We start from the raw sequence: 21,276 nt of genomic DNA on the forward strand, positions 1-21,276 counted from the left end.
GTTCGTCGCCTTTTCAAGTGGTCAATTTGTTCAACTCTTATTTTTTTTTAATAAGACTTACTAGGAAAGGTTTTCCCTCCTTCATTTTTATTTGAAAAATGTATTTTAGGCACGACAAAACAGGAGGGTTGTGTTTTTTTAAATACAATGTATACATTATAGAACAAATTACATTTTTAAAGGGTGATAATTTGTCACTTTACGAGAACAAAAATTGAAGGAAGCAGTCGAGTTGTTTCTTATTGTCAGCTGTGTCCTTTTTGATACGTTTGCTTATTATGCAACGAGGCGAGTGTCCCTGCCCGCCTCTGAGCTAAAATAGCGTGGAGCACCGGGCCCCCCCTCTCCCCCCCCATCTCCCTTTCCACACTTTGACCGCCGCAAGCCTCGTCCATGGTCCGCTCGGATCAATCATTGACCAGAAGGAGCCAGCGTTGACTCGTCAAGCAGCGCTGTCATGAGCTCACGTTCGGACCTCCGAACCGGACCGGCTTGAATCCGCTCCCGGTCGCGAGGCCACCACCGAGGACCTCGATGCTCTTCTGGCAAACCTGCACCGAAAACTTCCGCGCGCAGTTGCAGCAGCGACGCGACGGAAGTCATCAACGGTAAGATCGCATTTTCAATTTGCTCTCTTTTTAATTTCGTTTTTCATCTCGTTTTTTTTTTTAAATCATATTCATCAACAATTTGCGACGACGACTTTTTGCTTTCTCTTGAAAGAAAAAAGTTGGTGACAGAAAACATTTTTGGGTGTCAACTTTGAAAGTGTTGGCGTTAGAAATGGGGGCGGGGCGCCATTGGAAATGACGGAAGCGCCGTCGCTTCTGATTCGCTGAGCAAGCGCAGCAGACGCACGCCGATTGGCCGGCGGGACCTTCGCAGTCGAGGCTGAGACTGGCGGGGATACGGCGGAGGATCGGCGGGGGGCAGCACCTCACAGTGCGGATTCCGCAGAGTGAGCGACGGCGACGGCGACGGCGACGGGGCGGACTCTGGGGGAGCCATGTTGATTCCCGGTTGAGCGTCTCATCGGGTTTGGCCTCAAGAACCGCGCCGGCGAGGAGACGGCTGCGAGGCAGCCTGGTGATTGGAGCGGCACGGCTGACACCCAAAACGCGACGGGGACTTGGTGCTAGCTAGCCCCGCTAAGGAACAACAACTGTGCGGGGGCAAGAAGCCGCAAACACAAATTGCTTCTCGGAAGCTCACACCTGGCCGACTCGGGAGCTCGGTTGGGGGGGGCAGTGACCAAAAAAAGCAAGACGAGCCCCGGAGGAGGAATCGTCCCTCTCCCGGAGCTAGCCTAGCCACCGTTAGCATGTGAGCTTCGCCGTCCTCGCCTTCTTCCTCCGAGTCACGAGCGACATTTCGGGGTTTTAACTTCACATTGTGGCGGCCTGGACGAGCACTTTGTCCCCCCCCCCCTTTGAAAGTGGAACGTTATGGAGATGTTGCGCCTCGATCGGGTTCGGCTGGCTAGCCAGCTAGGCTAGGACAAGTTTCCCCCGTCGAGAGAGAAAGAGGCCGGGCGCACTTCCCACTCGTCGCCCCCCCTCCCTTTCGTCCCCCGGTTGCTTTCTTGCCCCTCCACCCCACCCGAAGCATCAAGCTGGCGGCCCCCCAAGTAGAAGCCGAGGACAAGGAGCTCGGGCCCATGGCCTGGGTGCTCAAGATTGACGACGCCACCATCGAGTCGGGGCTGGTGCACGACTTCGACGCCAGCCTGTCGGGCATCGGCCAGGAGCTGGGGGCGGCGGCCTACAGCATGAGGTTAGACCCCCCCCGCCCCTCAAGCAAGCCCCCCTCCCCCGGAGGACTTAATTTACTCCAAAGCCACCATGTCTTGCTTAATATATGCTCTTTGTCTTCACTAATTCTACTTAATGTCTCACTAGGAACGATTGCCACTTTTGGCCTACTAGTGTACAATTCAAAGTTGGTAGTTTCACTACAAGATCCAACTAGTAGCATGTATCACACGCTTGTTTGAGCCACTAGTAGCACAAGTGTGTTATTTCGGCTGATGTTTCGGCCCATTAGTAAGAAAACAAGGCGCTACTAGTGCAGCAATACTAGTAAGGTCCAGGTGACTACTAGTGAATGACACATGCCTCCAGGTTGGACGATTTCATTGGGTACTAGTAGACGTGTCAAGTGTCATCGCCCGTCTCAGCCAATAACACGGCAGCAAAAGAGCCGCTTTGATGTGGTAAGCAGAGCTGCGTTGTTAGCACAGGTTAGCATTCGCTTCTCTTTATAAAGTTTGGCTCAACGTGGAAAGTGTTCATATTTGTCTTGGTGATGAAATGCGGAATCTCTGATGCTCGATTTAAGAAAATGTAAAAAAAAATAAATAAATAAATAAACTGTCACCTTGGCAAGCAATTTGTTGTAAAAACAAATCATTATTCCTTCCCTCTTGAGCATTCCTTCTTCCTTGGCGCACATTCATCCCTGACACGCCAGCCGCCTCCCGTCCATTTTTCCCACTCTGACCATCAATGAAATGTATTTATTTATTTTTTTGAGCTGGTACCGAACGGCTCACGATGGCCTCAAACGCCTGCATTGCCGTGTTAATGATTTGTTTGACGCACACGCGTGTCCTTATCAGGCGCCCCTTCCACCATCTGTCTGCGGCAGCGTTTATCTGGTCGGCGGCGTGTTTGGCAAACTTGTTCCAAGCTCGCGATTGGTTGAGGCGCACGTTTCGGCCAGTTGGATGTTTCGATGAAAGCGGAGATGTCGGGCCGCCGTCTCGGAGCGTTTTGAACAAAACGGCTCCATCGATATTGGTTGCCGTTTATTGCGGCGAGCGGCCACGGCAACAAATTCATCTCAAAGTTTTGCTGCTCTCAACAACGCCGGTGTTGCCGTCCAAAGTTTTGTTTCAAGAGCCTGTGCTCGAGTTCTGGTGGGCTTTTCCTGACACGCTTGTTTGTATTTCAGTGATGTGCTGGCCTTGCCCATCTTCAAGCAGGAGGACTCCAGCCTCCCCCCAGAAAGCGAGAGCAAGAACCCCCCGTTTCAGTACGTGCTGTGCGCCGCCACCTCGCCCGCCGTCAAGCTGCACGACGAGACGCTCACGTACCTCAACCAAGGTCCTGCCGCTCATCTTCAAATTTGATCGTCAAACGATAGCAACCTCGTCACGTCTCGCTTAGAAAAAAAAGAGAGAGCAGCGGAACCTGAGCTGTCAAATGTCGGACCTTTTCCTCCACATTCCATTTTTGGACTTGTCAATGAACCAATTTTGGCTTGTCTTGCAGGCCAGTCTTACGAGGTGCGCATGTTGGACAACAGGAAGCCGGGCGAGTTACCGGAAATCACCAACAAGATGGTGAAGGTAAGGATGCTCGACGTCAGGTTTGAAATCAGTTTTTTCTTTGAAGAGCAATTTTGCTCATCAAGGAAGAAGACCAACTCGGCCGCCGGCAAGATTGTTTTGGCCCGTTTGCAATTTTGCGTTTCAATGGCGTCGTTTCTGAGGCGAACAAGTTGGCGTGTATATGTGTGTGTGTGTGTGTGTGTGTGTGTGCACGTGCATGTAGAGCACAGTGCGTGTGGTGTTCCACGACCGGCGCCTTCAATACACGGAACATCAGCAGCTGGAAGGATGGAAGTGGAATCGTCCCGGCGACCGTTTACTGGATATCGGTAACCATGCGCTGCAACAAAAGCATCGTGTGTGTGTGTTTGGTGTGTTCTGACGTGTGTGTGTGACAGATATTCCCATGTCGGTGGGCATTGTGGAGCCCAAGACGCACCCCTCGCAGCTCAACGCTGCCGAGTTCCTTTGGGACTTGAACAAGAGAGCGTCTGTCTTTGTGCAGGTAACGCAATCGGCGATCGTCAAGTTTTGAAAGGGTTTTTTTTTTTTAAGATGTTTTTCAGGTTCATTTTAAAATGAACTTCATTTTTGTTTTCCTTCACGGGAACATTCTTAAAGCAAAATCATGAACACCTTTCGTTTGGATGGAAAAAAAAGTTATTTTTACATTTTCTATTTTTTTGTAAATTAATCAAAAGATGGATTCCCCCCCAAAAAAATTTGAATCGATATTTTATGTTTTGGAGGAGTTCCTCTAAAATGAATTGTGACTTTGATTCATTCAATCATTTCTTCTTCTTTTTTTTAGTTAATGGGATTTTTTTTTTTCTTTTAAATATATTTTGACATTTCAGAACTTTTGGCAAAATGTTTTGATGACTGAACTTGATTCAAACATCCAAGCGTGTTGTGTTGTTTTTTTTTTTTTCTTTGTTTGGGGGGGGACCACCGGCCCGTGCGCAGGTTCACTGCATCAGCACCGAGTTCACGCCGCGCAAACACGGCGGCGAGAAGGGCGTCCCCTTCAGGATCCAGATCGACACGTTTGCGCCGGGCGACGCCGGCGACTACGCCGAGCACCTGCACTCGGCCTCCTGCCAAATCAAAGTCTTCAAGGTACTCGCATCTCGTTCGCGCCGTGGATGGATTTTAGCGAGGTTACGAGGCCACGGTGCGACCGCATTTTGTCTGTTGTCATTTCTATCAAAAATCCTGGCATTTTGAGCAAGGGCTGTAGACTTATGTTGTCTTTTTTTATTTTTAGCCAAAAGGGGCGGATCGCAAGCAGAAGACGGACCGCGAGAAGATGGAGAAGCGCAGCGCTCAGGAGAAGGAGAAGTACCAGCCTTCTTACGATACCACTATCCTGTCCGAGGTCAGTTGAGCGGCACTGCTCCCGGCCCCGCCCCCGGCCCCGCCCACTCGCTCACTTCCTGCCCTTCCGTCAAGCAGACGAGACTGGAGCCCATCATCGAGGAAACGGGCGACCACGAGCTGAAGAAGTCCAGCAAGCGGACGCTCCCGGCCGACTGCGGCGACTCCTTGGCCAAGAGAGGCAGCGTGAGTCCAATTTGGATCTCTCATCCACCCCCACCTCCGAGTGTCCCGCGTCTGCTTCGTCAACGGAAGGCGTGCCGACGCTCGTGCTTTTGAGTAAATGTTGCTCGATTGTTGCGGTCGTCAGTGTTCCCCGTGGCCGGACAGCGCCTACGTGGCCCCAAACCAGGCAGCTGCTCCCTCCTTCACGTCCACGCCTCTCTCCACCTACGCCACCACCACCACAACCACCTCCTCGCTACCCGACAGGTAAGGAGCCCGCGTCACCGTCGCGCCGCCTTTTAGTGACCCACGGCTCCGTTGTCCCCCGCAGCGACTCGTCCTCGCCCAATCACCAGGCGGAATCTGGCGGCCATGCCAGCACAGAGGTTTGTCAAAAGGAAGAGTTTGTGTGTGTGCGTGTTGATGTTCTGTGGCCTCTCCTCCTGCAGCAGTTGAGTCCCACCGCATCCATTCAGGACACCCAAAAATGGCTGCTCAAACACCGATTCAACTCCTACGCGCGACTCTTCACTCACTTCTCAGGTAAACGTTCGGAAAATAAAGCAGCGCTCTCCAAGTCTCGTTGTTGTGATCGTCGATCCCGCCTGTTTGAAATGCGGCCGCGTTCCAACACACCTGATTGTAATGATGCGAATCTTGTGCAAAGCTTGCATTTGGATCATGTCTGGATTGGCGATCGCGCGGACCGGACTTGGAGACGCCGCCCATGAAAACACTCGATGAAAATGTAAATGCTCATTTGTTTACTTTGCTGACTTTGTTTGTTCAGGTTCTGATTTGTTAAAGCTAACCCGGGACGACCTGGTCCAGATTTGCGGTCCGGCGGACGGAATCCGACTTTTCAATGCGCTCAAATCAAAGTGTGTCCACTCGCCTCACTTTCGCTCGCGGGCACCTTTTTGGGCCTCATTTGCGGCCGTGGCGTTCATTTTGTGTGCGTAGGTCTATGCGTCCCCGCTTGACTGTGTACGTGTGTCAAGAATCGCCTCAGCACAGCCCCCTGCTGGAGAGACACGCCAGCGGCGAAAATGGCGAGCAGGGCGTCTCGCCCAGTTTACACGGTAGATGACTTCTTTGCAGTCTGCGCATAGCTGTCAAATAGCAGCCGAACGCAATGCCCCCCCCCTCCCCCCACAGTGTACCATGCTTTGTACCTGGAAGAGCTGACGGCGGCCGAGCTGATCCGCAAGATGGCCGTCGTGTGCGGGCTTCCGTTGGGGACCATCAACCAGGTGTACAGACAAGGACCCACCGGCATCCACATTCTGCTCAGCGACCAGGTAAGCATGCTGCCTGCCTGGCAACTCAAGGATTGGAAAGGCTCAAGGCCAGTCTCATTGACACGGGCGACACCTTGTGGTGGAATGACGTATTACCTCTAAACGCCATACACCTGTTTAGTAACCGTATACATTTGCTTGATTTATTATAATCAATCGATTTATTTATTTATTTTTTAAACCCAACCCTTGTAAGGACGATGAACTAAAGCCTGTGCAAGAAAATACGTTCACGCCAAGGTTTGGTGGAAAAAAAACAAAGGTTTTCTCTAAAAAAAAAATATATATTTGGCTACATTGGAGAGGCATACTTGCTCAAGAAAATTACAGACCAATCTATTTCAAATACATTTTTAAATCACAAGGTTTAGAGATTTTTGAATAATTTTAAATTTGATATCATTACAAGTTAACAACATAGGGGCATGCGTTTCAAATCCAATTTGCTTTCATATAAACAAATAAAGTGTTATTCGCTTGTGTAATCCCGATATGCTCATGTGTTCAGATGGTGTTCAACTTGACAGATGAGAGCTGCTTCGTCATCAACACCGTCAAAGGTGAGTCTTCCTTTTCTTCAAGCAACGTCAGCAACACTTTGAATGCCGCCATCACTCTTCTTGCAGACGAGGAGGGAGAAGGACTCCATCTCATCCTGAAGTGAGGCCAGGACCGCCATCAGCCATCCTCTCCCCAACCCGACTCGAACGTCCGCGTCGGCCTGCGCGTTCCTTCCACTGAACACACCCCCCCCCTGCTCCCAATCGAATGGACGGCGAAGAGGCGTGTAAAAATGTTAGAATCTGACATGTGGGTGATGCGTCCACTGTTTCATATTGAAAACACGGGAAGAGGAGAGAGGTGCTGGCTGGAGAGCATTTTTTGTCTTTTTGCTTCATGTTTTTATGTATTTTACGCGGGCCAGTATCGGACGTCGTTTTGCTCGCCATCTTGATTGAGAAGGGGGGTGTTGTCTTAATGTTATCGACCAGCTGTGCTCAGCAAACTGAATCTGTGGACGTACGTCCGATCATTTTTCGTTTTGGGTGATCTCTCTCTTGCTGCCTGTTACACGCCGCTTTTTAGTCGCTTTGTGTTCTTCTAATACGCTTGTCAGACAAGGTCAAGGACCAAAAATACTTTTTGAGAGAGTCACCACTTTGCGTTTGTCCGTTTATGTGCACGAGCAGCTCGTCAGCGGCATCCTACAGACATCAAGGCAGCTCCGCTTTCATCCTCGGAATTTTCTCCTTTTTGTTCGTTTTTTTTTTCCCGTCAGTCAAAAAAGCGAGCGAGTGCAAAGTGATTAGCTCAAAATTATATCTAAAGTGTTTGGGCCACATTGACAAAAAAAACACAAAGGATACTTTGAGAAACAAAAAAGCTTGTTTTTTTTCGTCAAGTCATTTTTGAGTAATTATCTTATTTCCTTGAGGATGAAAGATGCATTTTTTTTTCTTTTTCAGGAAAAAGCCATTTTGAAGTGTTTTTCACAGGAAACTTTTTTTTCTTGAGGGGGGGCAGTTTTATTTTGGAGTGTCACTTTTTAAATTCCCACTTCACCCCCCCCCAAAAAAACTAAATTTAGAATTTTTTGAGTAGCTTTTTTTTAATGAAAGAAAACCTCAATAATAATGCTTTGTGCCATAATGCCATTTTTTGAGTCCTATTTTTAACCTAAACGGAGTTTTCCTAAATGTTTATTTCTCCAAAATGTTATTTTATCCAAAACAAATAATTGTGTTCTCAAACACATTTTCTGAAATTGAACTTTTTTTTCCTCAAAATATAAAATGTTTTGTTTTTTTTCTCTTGAAATAATACAACTGTCAAGGGATTCTAACTTTTTCCCCCCAAGGTTTATTTGTCTGTTTTGACCTTAAATGTATTTTTTTTCTCATGACAAAGTGCATTTTCTTTTTGGGGGACTTTGTCAATTGTCAACAATCTGACTTAATTTTCTCAGTATTTTATTTTTTTCAGTGTGAGCCTGAAACCCAGAGTAGAAAAAAATCCAACGCACATCCTGTGTAGGTTTTAGTCGTCAGGCGTCAACCTCTTTAAATGTTTGAATGTTGTTTGTTGGTTTTTTTTTGTTTCTCCCCCTCTTTTGATCGTAGATCTGTGGCTATGACGAACATGTTGCATGTGGAAGTCGGGAGAAGACGTCAGACGTCGTCCCGTCCTGTCCTACTTTTTTGAGACGAGACCAAGCCTGCACTGAAAACTCAGAAACTCTGCGTGTGTAGTCGGTAGTTCTTCACCCTCCTCCTCTTATCCACCACTCAGAACAGTAAAAGTGTTTGGAGAAACAATAAGCAACAAGGGCCGTGTTTGTGTGTCCAAGCGCGCAAGCGAGGTAATCGCTCTTCATGTCCGGCCTAAGCGTTAATGATTCTGCTTGTGGTGTGTCCTTTGCTGGAGATGCACACAAAATGCACACGTGCTGGGAATAAATGATTTCACAACTGTTTTGCCTCTTCTGGTGACTTGAAATTGGGGTTTGATTTGTGGCCGATTATAGATATATATTCTTCTTTCCACACCTTTGTATGGGAGTCGTATAATTGGAGAGATAGGAGCAACAGCTTTATTCTGGAATTACTTTTTGTCTTGGGGAAAAAAAGAAGACTTGTCTTAATATGATTTTATTGTGACGTCTTTTTTGCAAACCTTTTCTTGATAGAATTTGGTAATATGACTCAATGTCAAAAAATATTAGAAAGAATCTTCAAAATAGTATCTTTTTTGACAAACTAAATATATATATATATTCTAGTAAACTCCGATTTTTCTTTTTCATTCAGACTATTTCTATTAATGATTTACATGATCTGAAATGGTATCTTCACAGCTCCCAAAAAGAAAATCAGAACATATTGAATTAAGCAACTGGTTTAGGAATTAGGAAAATATTTTTAAAAAATGTTGTGCTGCATGTGCTGGGTGTGCATGAATTCAAAACAGGCAATGTTGTCATTGAAGGTAATAAAAAAATAAAACATTTGCTCTAAAATGACGAAGAAAAAGCTGTTGGAACAAAAAACACTTCGCCACCTCTTAGCTCCATTTGGAAATTTCATTTGCCTCCCTGCAATTGGCAAAAACAGGTTCATTCATAAAACAATTTATTATTTAAAAAAATAGACAAATAATGAGAGTCCAATCTACTGAGTCTGCGCAGTGCGAGCCTTCCCGTCTTTATGACGTCATTTGACAGGCCCGATCCCGGAAGTGAATCAGCTGGCTTGTTGGTCGCTCGCTGGAGCTCTGCTGTCCTCGCCCCGGTCAAAGTTGACTAAAGACTCCCGCGGCACCAAATGGCGACGTTTATTTCCGTGCCGCTGAAAAAGTCTTCGGAAGTGGATTTGGTCAAGCCGCTATCCAAATATGTGACGTCCACGTACCCGGCGGGCGACGAGCAGGCGGAGTACATCCGAGCCGTGGAGGAGCTCAACAAGCTCCGGCGGAACGCGCTGGGAAGGCCGCTGGACAAACACGAGAGCTCCCTGGAGAGCCTGCTCAGGTAAGAAACTAATGAAAAGCAACGTAGACAAATTGTTGTCGGTGGTGCTGGTGGCGTGGCCGCCATGTTACATTCCGTAAGTCTTTGCCGCGCCCTGGTGCGCTAACTGCGTTAGCTTAGCCTGCTAAGCTAGCGCAGCTTGTCGACTATTTGGACTGGAGAACAGCCAACAAGTCACTCAAACGTTCGCGAAAATGCCGACTTGGTTAAACGACAACCAATTTACATTATGTGTTCATTTGAAGGAAAACAGACGCTGACAAAGACTTTGATGGCTGAGCGCGATTGAAATGATGTCACGTGACCATAACATTTTAGTCTAATTCGTCGAGATCACATGATTGAGCATTTTGATCTTCTCTCGTTTTGTAAGTTGAAAGAAATGTTTTGTTTGTTTTTTGTGGAAGACACGGGTCATCTCATAATATTGCTCATATATCCTTAATAAAATTCCACAAGTAATAGCTGACTTGCTTTATTATGTCAACTTTTTTTTCTCTGCAAATGTGACTTTTTTTCCAAACGATTTTCTATTTTATGAATTATCTTTAGACGTTTTTATATCTAAAGCATCTTTATGATTAAATGTTTTCTAAAGAAATGGTTTCACTAGTTTCTGTGACTAAAAATGAATAAAAGTCGACATTATTGGTTTTATTTTCAATGTTGAATTTTTTTACATGGAAAAAAAGATGTATTTTTTTTTCTTAAATCTCAACTTTTTTTTTAATGAAGTCAAGATTGTCATTTAAAATAATGAAAAAGTCTAAAAAAATGTTTTTTCCAAAGATAACGTCTATAAACACAATTACCTCACCGAACAAAAAGCACACTCACATTTAAAGGGCCGTTGTTAACGAATAAGGAAGTCGTCATCTTGTGTTTGGGGTGCCAAAAAAAAAAGAAATGCATGATGACGCTTTTTCCATATGTGTCATACAAGTTAAAAATCCAGAGCGTTGTTTTCAGCCTTGTTACTAAGCAACTTGCGGGATTCCGCTGACGTGACTTGTCAGGTATGTTCTTGACTTTGTGGGCCTTTTTGACTGCCGTCTTTAGCTTCGCACGATAGAAAGTTAATTCAAGCTCCTTTTCACATTGCCTGTAAAAGCAAATTTGTGTGTGTGCTTGCGAGCGGGCCAAGTTGAAGCGCGACATTGTCAGAGCATGCTCACGTTAGCGCTGATGAGGTCGGCCGCTTCACGTGAACGAGCAGCACAATGGTGCAGTCGACCTTTGCTCCTTTATGTTGTCGTGGCAACAGCAACCCGGGTCGGGGGTGTGATGCCAGAGGAGAGAGAGCATTTGTTTTCATCACCGAGGCAACCATTGTGTGCGCTCGAGTTTTCTTTACTCAACCACACCTCGGCTCACCTTGCAGCGTTGCTTGTCTGTGTGTGAAAGCTGCTTTTGCTTTATTTTGGTCGTATCGCAAATGGCCGCACTTGAGCCGCACTGTTCGTCCTGTAAAACATTGTCGCGGTACTTCCTCAAATCAGATCCACTTACGTCACGATAACACGGAGTGACCAATTCCGCAGTCTCATGTTTATGTCGTCCAAACTGGTTTAATTATTAATGGTTTAGGGAAAAGATCCGCGCATGTGCACGACTTAATGTTGATTATTTCTGTAAGCAGTTAAATTTTTGTGTAAAACGTAACCGAAAAGTCGCCTTAATGCTTAACATGAGCAGGCGTGCAAAAAAGAAGTTCACAAGCTTGCGCTAAACGCTGACCCTCAAGCTATTGATGGGAAAACAAATTGGCCAATGTATTTTCATTTGACATGAGCTTTTAATGTTTTGGATTGTCACGCAACTGTAAGAAATAAGCTGACCAGCTGGCGCTTTATTTGTGGCTAACATTTTATTGTCACAGATAAATGACAAATCACTGTTTGTCTTACTTTAAAAACAAGTAGCGATACGTTGCCAGTTGGCATTTAGCTAGCTTGAGCTTACCATTAGCAGCTAACCTTTCGAATTGTCACTCAACTCATTGGAAAAAATATTGTTGCTAGTAAAGCCCATAAAAGACTCCTCCTTAATGTTGCCATCAATTGAAGTCACTTAATCACAGCTAGCTAAGCGTCCATTTTGAGCTGTGTCACATGTTTCCTCTTTGCAGATATTATGACCAACTGTGCGCGGTGGAGCCCAAGTTCCCCTTCAGTGAAAACCAGGTAATGGATTAGGCGCCGTTGTGTTGTTGGTCCGCACACACAACCGACACGTTGTCTGAGTGTGTCGTTTGATTGCGCCTCTGCAGCTGTGCTTAACCTTCACGTGGAAAGATGCCTTCGATAAAGGCTCGCTGTTCGGCGGCTCCGTCAAATTGGGTAAGCGCTTGACCATGATGACCATTCGTCTCTGACACGCTATAAATAGGTCACATGACAACGCCCAACGGGTTGGACAAGTTGGATTGTTGCGTTACACTTGAGCACAAGGGTGTGTGCGTGTGCGCAATTTCAGACTGCCTCACAATGTAAACATTAAGGAACAATCTTGAAACATTGGATCAAAAAAAAACCAAAACTGTTCAATGCTTACAGCAGGCTCAGGATGTGTTCGTTTTTGTTCGTAGTTGACGGAAGCCAAAGGCAAAAAGCAAAGTTTTCAAAGTTTGCTGACTTTCGAGGGCCAAATGTGTTTTGCAGCGTTGGCCAGCCTGGGCTACGAGAAGACGTGCGTCTTGTTCAACGCGGCGGCGCTGGCCAGCCAGATCGCCTCCGAGCAGAACCTGGACAACGACGAGGGCCTCAAAAACGCCGCCAAATATTATCAGGTGGTCTCCCGGTGACGAGTTGGTTGTCGTGCCGTCAAAGGAAATGTTGTTGTTTAACGTGGACGTGTTTGATTGCGCAGCTGGCCAGCGGCGCATTCGGCCACATCAAAGACACTGTCCTGTCGTCCCTCAACCGCGAGCCCACCATGGACATCGCCCCCGAAACGGTGGGCACCCTCAGCATCATCATGCTGGCACAGGCGCAGGAGGTCTTCTTCCTCAAAGCCACCACAGGTAAAAAAAGGCGCCGTCCACATGATTTGTATCCTGCCGCCATGTCCAAAGCGCTCGCCTCAAGTTGTGCCGAGCGCCTTCTTAATTGGCCAACAGATTGTGGCCCACTTGTGTCTTTGGAGTTGTGCACGAACGTATTTGCACACGTGCAAACTTTTCAGGACGCTCTCTTGTCGTCGTCTTCAGACAGGATGAAGGACGCCATCATCGCCAAGCTGTCCAATCAGGCGGCCGATTTCTACGGCGACGCCTTCAAGCAGTGTCAGTACAAAGACAACCTGCCCAAGGTATGCTGCACATGCGCGGCGTGTAAAACAACTTTTTGTTGCGGTAGCTGCCTCACGACTATGCTCGGCATTTCAACGAGCAAACAAAATGACAACGGGACGCATTCAACTCATCGTTGAGTGAAAGGCCACATTTGCCTTGGTTGTTGTTTGTTTTTTTTTGTGAAGGGCCACGTTCTCTAATTCTGTGGGATACTCGAAAGAACGCCAGGGGTGACGCGAGGTTTGAAATAAAACAAACAATCGTGCAAAAATCCTTTCCAAATAATTTTTGCATGAATGAAATGTTTCAGCAAAATGTAAGGTCATCAAACCATTTTATTTTCAGTAGGTTGTTCAATTTCATGATTTTAAAAACGCAGTTTCTCCTCCAAACGAGAATGATTCACAGCCAATTTGTCACGTGCCATCTCGTTGCGAGTCCGCAAAACAACGCGTGTGTTGCTTTAAATCATTTCGCTCGACATGATGCAATTTGTTGACCTACTTTTCCTCCGTCGACAATTAGAATGCGAGTCAAATAATTAGGCAACGATAAAATGTGAGAAATCTGATGTGATTTACTCCAAGTATTTATGCGCTAGTTTTTCCCGTGAAAGCAAAAACCGCAAAGAAAGGAAAAAGTTCCTCCGTTTGTTGTGTGACTGTCATTCATCTTTGGTTGCGGGAGTGTCCACGTGCGGCCTCTTGCTTTTTTTCCCCTTCCTGGCCGCCGCCTCTGATTGGTTGGCTGAAGTTGATGACATCATCAGGCCACCTTTACCGTTTCTGTCTTTGAACACGTTAACAATGTGTTGATTGGCATGGCGTCCACATTTTAGCAACCGTATGATTCCATACAACCACAATAATGAAATATTGTTGAATTAATAACGTGAAGTTGGCGTTGGAAAGGCACACTGGCGCATGTTTGTGTGTTTTTGGGGAACTTTTGGGTGAAGTTCTGCTGAAGGGTTAACCACTCACAGCCTGTTCTGTTTTCTCTCCCGTTGTCTTCCTTTTCTTTCTCTTGCATCCCTCGTGGTGGTTGTGGTGGTGTTTTTTTCCCTCCCTCTTTTCTTGGTGCTTTTAATTTGATTTTGCCCCCCCTGCCCCGACCGCTTTTGTTGTTGTCGTCGGACTGCCTTGGCACCGCGCATGTGTGTGCATTTGTGTGCGTCCCGCTCTGTGGTTGCCTTCTCCCTGGTCAGTATTTTTACTTTCAGGAAGTGCTGCCGGTGCTGGCGGCCAAGCACTGCATCATGCAGGCCAACGCCGAGCTCCACCAGAGCGTCCTCGCAAAGCACAAGAAGCAGTTTGGCGAGGAAATCGCTCGCCTGCAGGTAGGTGGCGTGCGCCGACGCCCCAAAAAGACGTCGCCGTCAACTTTCACACACCTCCTGCCGTTCAGCGCGCGGCCGATCTGGTGAAGACGGTGGCGTCACGCTACGACGAGTACGTGAGCGTCAAGGACCTGACGGAGAAGATCAACCGATCGCTCGCCGCCGCCAGGAAGGACAACGACTTCATCTACCACGACCGCGTGCCTGAAATCAAAGACCTGGAGCCCATCGGCAAGGCCACGTTGGTCAAAGCCAGCGCCATCACGCCGCCGCTCAGCCAGAAGTTTTCAGGTATGACGCACACGCGGGACAACGGCGACGATGAAGCGAAAGGTGGCGTTGTAAGCCGGCGCCTTCAAGCTACTGCGACCAATCCGAAAGTCGTTTCGTCTCTCAGTGACTGAGACTTGGAAGGCAAAAGTCAACATAAATGATGTCCGGCCTGCTTTTATGATTCTTCAGCTGGTTGTGCTCTCTTCAGACTTGTTTGAGAAGATGGTTCCCATGGCGGTCCAGCAATCCATGAGCGTGTATGGCCAGCGCCAATCCGAAACGGTCAACAGACTGGTGGGCGCCATGCGGGAGGCCACCAACCTCTGCAACGGGTAGCCCATTTCGTCCGCAGTCCGTCGCGTGGCAACGGTGACTCTGACTTTGATGGCCGATGTCCCACCAGAGTTTTGGCGTCGCTCAACCTGCCGGCCGCCCTGGAGGACCTCTCGGGAGACTCGGTCCCGCAATCCATTGCCGAGAAGGCCCGCTCGGTCGTGCAGCAGGGCGGGCTGCAAAGCATCGAGCGGCTCATCAAGGACTTGCCCGAGCTGCTCACCCGCAACAGGGAAATCCTGGACGAGGTGAGGCATTCGCTACAAAGTGGCGGCGTGCCAAATGTGGAATTGCGAGAGCGTTGGCGCCGAACGGAGTAACCGAGCGGGGAAGCAGCATGAAAGCGAAGCCTTTTACTGGCGTCATCAAGTTTCTGGGCGCCTCCTTATGAAGCGATTTTGAAACGCGAGTGTCGGTACGGACGCGGCTTCAAACGCGCGGCGACGGCTCCTTTGTCGTCGTGACCAAAGGAGCATGCGACGCTGCCTCGGACAGATCGCTCCGACGTTCCAAAGCCTTAATAATCCCGAATGGCGCAAATCCCAGATCAGGAACTTCATTAAAAAGCAAATCCACTGATCTTCGGGCCAAGGACTGCGCGTCCGCTGTCTCTGCCATCCAGCCGCTCTGCACACTATCATGCAAACAGACGGCGGCGGGATCCACTTAAAACGCGCTTCCAACTTTGTTGACAAACTGGGAAGAAGTCCAAAGTGGAGAATTTCTCCCAAAAGTCAACGTGACTGAAAAAAAAAAAGCAGACAGTTTGAGTGCAATGAAAAGAGAGGAAAGTGTGCAGCATCGAGCCAAGTTGCCGGGCAGAATTTGTGTCTGTGAGTCGTGATCGTTTTGAAGACGCTGTTGGATAACAAATGAAAAGTCCTTCTGCATTGGTGCGATATTTTTTTTGTGTTTGATTCAAGGCACTGAAAATGCTGGACGACGAGGAGACGACGGACACGGAGCTGAGAGCCAAATTCAACCAACGCTGGAACCGAACCCCGTCCGGTGACCTTTACAAGCCTCTTCGCTCAGGTGCAACCGCCGCACTCTTTGCGCTTCACTATCTCTTCAAACGCAGATTTGATGAGCTTCATGTTGAAAAATGAACTTTGTCGGTAGTTACCAGATCAAGTCGTTGGAATTGAAATGTGGCCTTTTTGGGAAATTCATCATCTCCCGTTATATTTGAGCGCTTGACTTGATGTCGTAGAGGGCGGCAACTTCCGCAACATCCTGGACAAGGCGGTGCAGGCGGACCAGGTGGTGAAGGAGCGCTACAACGCTCACTGCGACATGATCGCGCTGCTGTGCAAGCCCGAAAGCGAGCTGAGCGCCGCGCTGCCCTCCGCCAACCCCACCAAGACGCTGCAAGGCAGCGAGGTGGTGGGCGTGCTGCGCTCGCAGCTGGCCCGGCTGGACGAGGTGAAGCGGGAGCGTGAGGCGCTGGAATCGGACATCAAGGGCGTCACCTTCGACATGTCCGCCACCTTCCTGACGGCGCTGGCGAAGGACGGCGCCATCAACGAGGAGCAGCTGTCGGCGGGGAAGCTGGACCAACTGTACGTCGAGCACAACCGGAGGGTGCAGGCCAGCCTTCGCCAGCAGGAGGAGCTGCTGGCTCAGATTCAGGTGAGCGCCGCCAAACGAGCCTAAGGAACAGCTTCATTGTTACGTCATGAAATACAAGACAGGCCGACTAAAATGAAACGCAGCCGACATTTGACTGAATCAAATTCAAATTAAATGGCCATTATAATTAAAACAAACAACAAAAAGATGACTTCTCATTTGATCCCTTAATGTTTACAAAATATGAATTACAGGCAGAACATTTAACCGTTTTTGCACCAGTTTGTCCGAATGGGCGCAAATTGGCAAATTTTCTTGAAGATTTCTTGTGGGATGCGCGGATGTTTGCACAGAACGCTCTTTGTCTTCTATTGCAATTTGTTACGTGTTTTTAAATACAATTAAAAAGTTTGTGCATCATAATTCAGCGTTCGCATCAAGCTAGCGGATGTCGGAACGTTACAGTCAACTTCAACTGGGGGTGGCAACAAACGACTTGAAGTTTCTTGTTTGACAAATTGTTGACGACCTGCCAAGTGGCCTCTTGCTGTGAAGTTCACGGGGAATTTTTGCTCACATCTCAAAAACCAAACACAAAAAAAAGTCTGCCAAGCGACTACTCGTAAGTCGGGGCACTGCATTCTGCCTCGCTTGCTCATCTTCCAGCATCACGTCGATTTTTGAAGCAAATGTCGACTCCTCTCTCAGTGTTTGTCAGGTAGTTGATAGCGCGTGAAAGGTGACTTTGGAACACCCCCCTCATTGAAATTTTTTTTTTTTAAAGACGTCTCATCAAGAGTTCAGCAGCCTGAAGCAGTCCAACACGGAGGCCAACCAGCGAGAGGAGGTCCTCAAGAAGCTGGCGTCGGCTCACGACAGCTACGTGGAGATCTGCAGCAACCTGCGCGAAGGCACCAAGGTTGCCTCTCGTCCGTCCGAGTTTCGCTTGCGCCACCGACGCTTTTAACTTTTGGTCCCCCCGTCCCACCCTTGCAGTTCTACAACGACCTGACAGAGATCCTGCTCAAGTTCCAGAACAAATGCTGTGATATCGTCTTTGCTCGCAAGACGGAGCGCGATGAGCTCCTCAAGTGAGTCGCCGCACCGCTAAACGTGCGGAAAGGAGGTTTTTTTTGATGGCTCGCAATTTTCTTCTTTTTCAGGGAGCTGCAACAGAGTATCGCCCGCGAGCCCAGCGCCCCCAACTTCAACGTCCCCGCTTACCAGAGCCAACCCCCGCCCCCCGCCGGTGGCCCCACCCCCGCTCCCAGGACCATATTTGTAAGCTCTCTGCATCTGCAATGGACGCACCCCCTTAAATGTCATCCTGTATTTGATTAAATATCACGTTTGTGTGAAGGGAGGTATACGGGTTAAGCTTCAACATCCCAATTGAGTTGACGAACCCCCTGCCCTCGGACAACCTGACAAATGCCAAACATTCATTTCTGACTTCTTTGTTTTAAGGTGTGCATCCCCTTTAACTTCCCAACTTTACCAACTTTATACACCCAAGCCATGTACCTCCTTCAGTGGTGTGACTTGGCTCACCCCCACGCCTCAACGCACACCCCAAAATAAGTTGCAACATATTTATTTAAATGTATTCAGTCGGTGAAATGCTGATATTTACAATTTATCTTGTGTGGGGAACGGCAACATGCAGACGAGTTGGTGCACCCTCTCGTCTCTAGACCCCCCCCCCCCCTCCAAAAAAAAAAAAAAAAAGAAAAACCACTGGCACCTCACTCGTCTCTGTCCTTGCAGAACCAGGCCCCCCCGCAGACCCAAGCCAAATCCCAGCCCCCCGCCCGGCCCCCCCCGCCTGTCTTGACTCCTACTGTCTTGACTCCGCAGACCGCACCAGCCAGCACACCCCCCGTCGGCACTTCCGCCAACAACCCACCGCCGGTGGCACCGCCCTCCGCGGCGCAGGGACCCCCTTATCCTACCTACCAGGGGTACCCACAGTGAGTTGTGCACTGAATAGACGCTTTTTGTTTTCACGCCTAACGCTGCCGTGTCCTCGCAGGTACTTCCAGATGCCGATGGGCTACAACCCGTACGCCTACGGCCAGTACAACGTGCCCTACATGTCCTACCAGGCCGCTCCCGGCCAGACGAGCTACCCGGCGGCCCCCCCGGCCACGCAGGGTTACCCCGGCTACCCCCAGCAGCCCCCCCAGCAACCTTCACAGCAGCAGACCCACTACCCGCAGCAGTAATGCACCACCAACACAACAGACCCCCCCCCTTAACACTTTGCTCCTTCTTTTCAGGTAGTTTGATCCGGTGTGTTTTCTTTACTTTGGGATCGTCAAGCACCTTTTTTTTTTCTTCCTTTCTTTCTACACAAAATGTCCGCCGTTGGCACTGGAGGACTCCCCAGTGGGTGCACCCCCTCCAAAACTCTCTTGCACTCTTTCTCATTTTTGGAATGAATATGTAGCCGCCTCTCAGATGTTCACACACATGGGTTCTCTTTTTTTGTTTCTGGCCTTCCTCCTCACAAACGCAGACAACGTGGCCGTTAGCTTGCTTCGCCGCCTCCCACGTCACAAGCCGAGAGACGTGCGCTATTATTCTTAAATATGAATATATGTAGAAAACAATGACTGGCTGAGCCTGGGGAACTCGTCGCCGTGTTTACCTGTTGAAAAAGCTGTATTTTGTTGAAAGTGTCATTTTACGATGTGCACTTCAAATGCTTTACCTTTTTTTTTTTTTTTTTAAATTGGTTGACTATAATAAAATGACATAGTATGAAATAAACAGTTTTTTGTTTTTGTTGGTTTTTTTGTTTTGGTTTTGTTTTTTTTCCCCAAAAATGCGGCCCAAAATCTAAAGCGACCACATGATAGCAACGCTGCCAACGGCTGTAATCGGTGTCTCTTCTTCTTCTCTTCTTTTTTTTTTTTACTTTTTTTTTTGCCATCTGAGTGCCCGTTGGAGGGGGTGTGATCGACCAAATAACATGCAAATTGCGTTCCTGTGAGGTCTCGTCTCAATCACGTGACTATGGCCGCCGCAGGTGATCCTCGCTTATTAAATTGCTGTCAAGAAAAGCTAATGATGATGTCATCAATGAGGGCGCTCGCCGTGCGTGTCGCCACGTGAGTCGTTTTGCGTGCGACCGTGTCAGAGGCATTTTGAGCGTGTGTTGTGCATGACATTGAGTGAGAGAGTGAGAGTGACACTGCGTTTGAGAGAGTGCGAGAATGTGAGGGACTGCATTTGAGAGTTTGCGCGTGATGCGTGTGAGACTTTGTGTGTGTGACTTAGTGCGAGGTGGGTTTGTGAGCGAGCGGGGGTGTGTGTGTGTGTGTGTGTGAGCTCGTCTTTCTCCCGTTGTGCTTGCCATGCTACTTTTTTTTTTAAACGGTGTCCCTTTTCTCTCTTTTTGGGTTCTCAATGATCTGCTCTCGTAGCGCACGTGTACGAGCGCGCGCGCGCGCCTGTGTGGCAGATGGCGGCGCTGCATGACGTCTGGATGGATGCGCGGCCATGCTGGCAGCGAGCGGCCGCTGGTAGGCTGCCCGCATCCATCACGTTTCCTTTCCCCCTCGCTCGCTCTCTCGTTTTCTTCTTGTTCATAGCGTCGACATCTTCGCCGCCATTTTCCTTCGATCCACTTTCATGTTTTCCCGCCTTGACGGCTTTGACTCCATTGACGCTCGTTGCACTTTTAATCGAATGCAAGCTTCATGCACACCAGCGGGTGCGTCGTTCCCCTCCAGGGGTGACAATTTAATTTTGGAAAAATGCCGGTCCCAAAAATGCAACTCTACCTGTTGTCAACTCCGTTTTGGACCGCATTTCCCAAAAGCTTTTAAGCTCGACCCCCTTTCTATAAATTTTCACGCCACCGGCGCACGTCCTCTCTCCCAGATTCACCCAAACACCTCCTTGACATACCCTAAAAAACGCCACGCACCCCTAAAGTGGCCCTCTCCCCTTGCCTCCACCATTAGAGAAGGAAAAAGTCCCCAAAAATCACATTTTTGAGTCATTTGAATTTTGTAGAGATTTTGTTTTGAAATATTAAATGACTAAAGGGACTGTAAGTCAGTCAATATAAATGTTATCACAATCAATGATTTTCATCGAGGAGGATGAGGGCAATATGCCACTTGCTGTAAGTATTAATACTGCCCAGTTTGTGGAGAAATATCGGTTTAAAGATTTACAACACGGCCACCAAAATGCGACGCATTAGCCCGTCTATGGCGTTTTCCTTGGTATTTGCGTTAATTTAGTGGACTCGTACCTCAAATTTTTGCTCGCAAGTCAAAGCATGAAATTTTCCCAGAAGAAAAATTGCTCACTCATATTTCAAGGGAGGACTGTAAGCTTTTTATTTAGATTTAAAATAAAAATCTTGACACGCACCACCCTCAGCAGCTCAACTCAGTTGGCACCCCCTTGAAAAGAAAGTTGCTTTAGGTTGATTTATTTCTGAAATAGGGTACAGCATGGCGGCAGCACTGAAAGGTGTCTGGCGTCTGTTTTAACAAGACGTTCTCCATCGGAGCGGGTGTCACATTTTAATTGCTGGGAAAAGCGGATGACGTCGGCAAACGCCGGCGGCGCTGACTGCTATTAATTAGCATGTGGCTAATGGCGCCCCAATGTGGCGTGGCGGCGCCCAAACCTTTCTTCACTTTGTTTCCTTTTTCATTTTGCTTCCCTCAAAGTGCAAAGTGACTGTATTGGCCGTTTTAAGTGTTTGAATTCATCTTATTGACTGAATGGGAAGCTTACGCTAGC

General features: G+C 48.1%; 2 protein-coding genes across 9 annotated transcripts; both read left to right on the forward strand.

Moving 5' to 3' along the window:
* The first annotated feature begins 406 nt into the window (after positions 1-406).
* Positions 407-8,645, forward strand: ubp1 (upstream binding protein 1). Of its 5 annotated transcripts, none has more exons than XM_088319549.1 (16): positions 409-608; positions 2,953-3,104; positions 3,273-3,349; positions 3,555-3,660; positions 3,730-3,836; positions 4,298-4,450; positions 4,599-4,709; positions 4,787-4,894; positions 5,019-5,140; positions 5,205-5,259; positions 5,323-5,416; positions 5,664-5,754; positions 5,837-5,955; positions 6,032-6,174; positions 6,683-6,734; positions 6,801-8,645. In XM_088319549.1, exons 1-16 carry the CDS (start codon positions 535-537, stop codon positions 6,836-6,838), a joined length of 1,602 nt encoding a protein of 533 aa, XP_088175675.1. In that variant the 5' UTR covers positions 409-534; the 3' UTR covers positions 6,839-8,645. The 5 variants fall into 5 exon arrangements, with proteins under 5 accessions (XP_088175672.1, XP_088175675.1, XP_088175671.1 ...); XM_088319548.1 differs by lacking the exon at positions 409-608 and adding an exon at positions 859-1,773 and having other exon boundaries at positions 5,326-5,416; XM_088319547.1 differs by lacking the exon at positions 409-608 and adding an exon at positions 861-1,773.
* Positions 8,646-9,376: 731 nt separating this feature from the next.
* On the forward strand, positions 9,377-19,283 carry pdcd6ip (programmed cell death 6 interacting protein). 4 transcript variants are annotated; one of them, XM_088318787.1, is made up of 18 exons: positions 9,377-9,700; positions 11,829-11,883; positions 11,970-12,039; positions 12,361-12,488; positions 12,569-12,722; positions 12,909-13,009; positions 14,200-14,331; positions 14,400-14,622; positions 14,813-14,936; positions 15,008-15,185; positions 15,861-15,972; positions 16,151-16,569; positions 17,294-17,428; positions 17,506-17,600; positions 17,673-17,790; positions 18,277-18,479; positions 18,542-18,730; positions 18,789-19,283. In XM_088318787.1, exons 1-18 carry the CDS (start codon positions 9,495-9,497, stop codon positions 18,790-18,792), a joined length of 2,646 nt encoding a protein of 881 aa, XP_088174913.1. In that variant the 5' UTR covers positions 9,377-9,494; the 3' UTR covers positions 18,793-19,283. The 4 variants fall into 4 exon arrangements, with proteins under 4 accessions (XP_088174913.1, XP_088174912.1, XP_088174915.1 ...); XM_088318786.1 differs by having other exon boundaries at positions 18,542-19,283; XM_088318789.1 differs by having other exon boundaries at positions 18,367-18,479; positions 18,542-19,283.
* Positions 19,284-21,276: the final 1,993 nt, after the last annotated feature.

Source organism: Idiotropiscis lumnitzeri, chromosome 16, assembly GCF_059441095.1.
Source record: "Idiotropiscis lumnitzeri isolate Australia: NSW breed Sydney's pygmy pipehorse chromosome 16, RoL_Ilum_1.0, whole genome shotgun sequence".
NCBI lineage: Eukaryota > Metazoa > Chordata > Actinopteri > Syngnathiformes > Syngnathidae > Idiotropiscis > Idiotropiscis lumnitzeri.

Excerpts from the sequence above, each read along its gene's own strand:
- ubp1 (XM_088319545.1), top strand. The coding sequence starts at position 1,658 with ATGGCCTGGGTGCTCAAGATTGACGACGCCACCATCGAGTCGGGGCTG. Across the intron at positions 3,661-3,729 it reads CGACCGTTTACTGGATATCG|ATATTCCCATGTCGGTGGGC; the intron begins GTAACCATGCGC and ends TGTGTGTGACAG. Across the intron at positions 5,141-5,204 it reads ACCTCCTCGCTACCCGACAG|CGACTCGTCCTCGCCCAATC; the intron begins GTAAGGAGCCCG and ends TGTCCCCCGCAG.
- pdcd6ip (XM_088318786.1), top strand. The coding sequence starts at position 9,495 with ATGGCGACGTTTATTTCCGTGCCGCTGAAAAAGTCTTCGGAAGTGGAT. Across the intron at positions 12,723-12,908 it reads CTTCCTCAAAGCCACCACAG|ACAGGATGAAGGACGCCATC; the intron begins GTAAAAAAAGGC and ends CGTCGTCTTCAG. Across the intron at positions 14,623-14,812 it reads GCTCAGCCAGAAGTTTTCAG|ACTTGTTTGAGAAGATGGTT; the intron begins GTATGACGCACA and ends TGCTCTCTTCAG.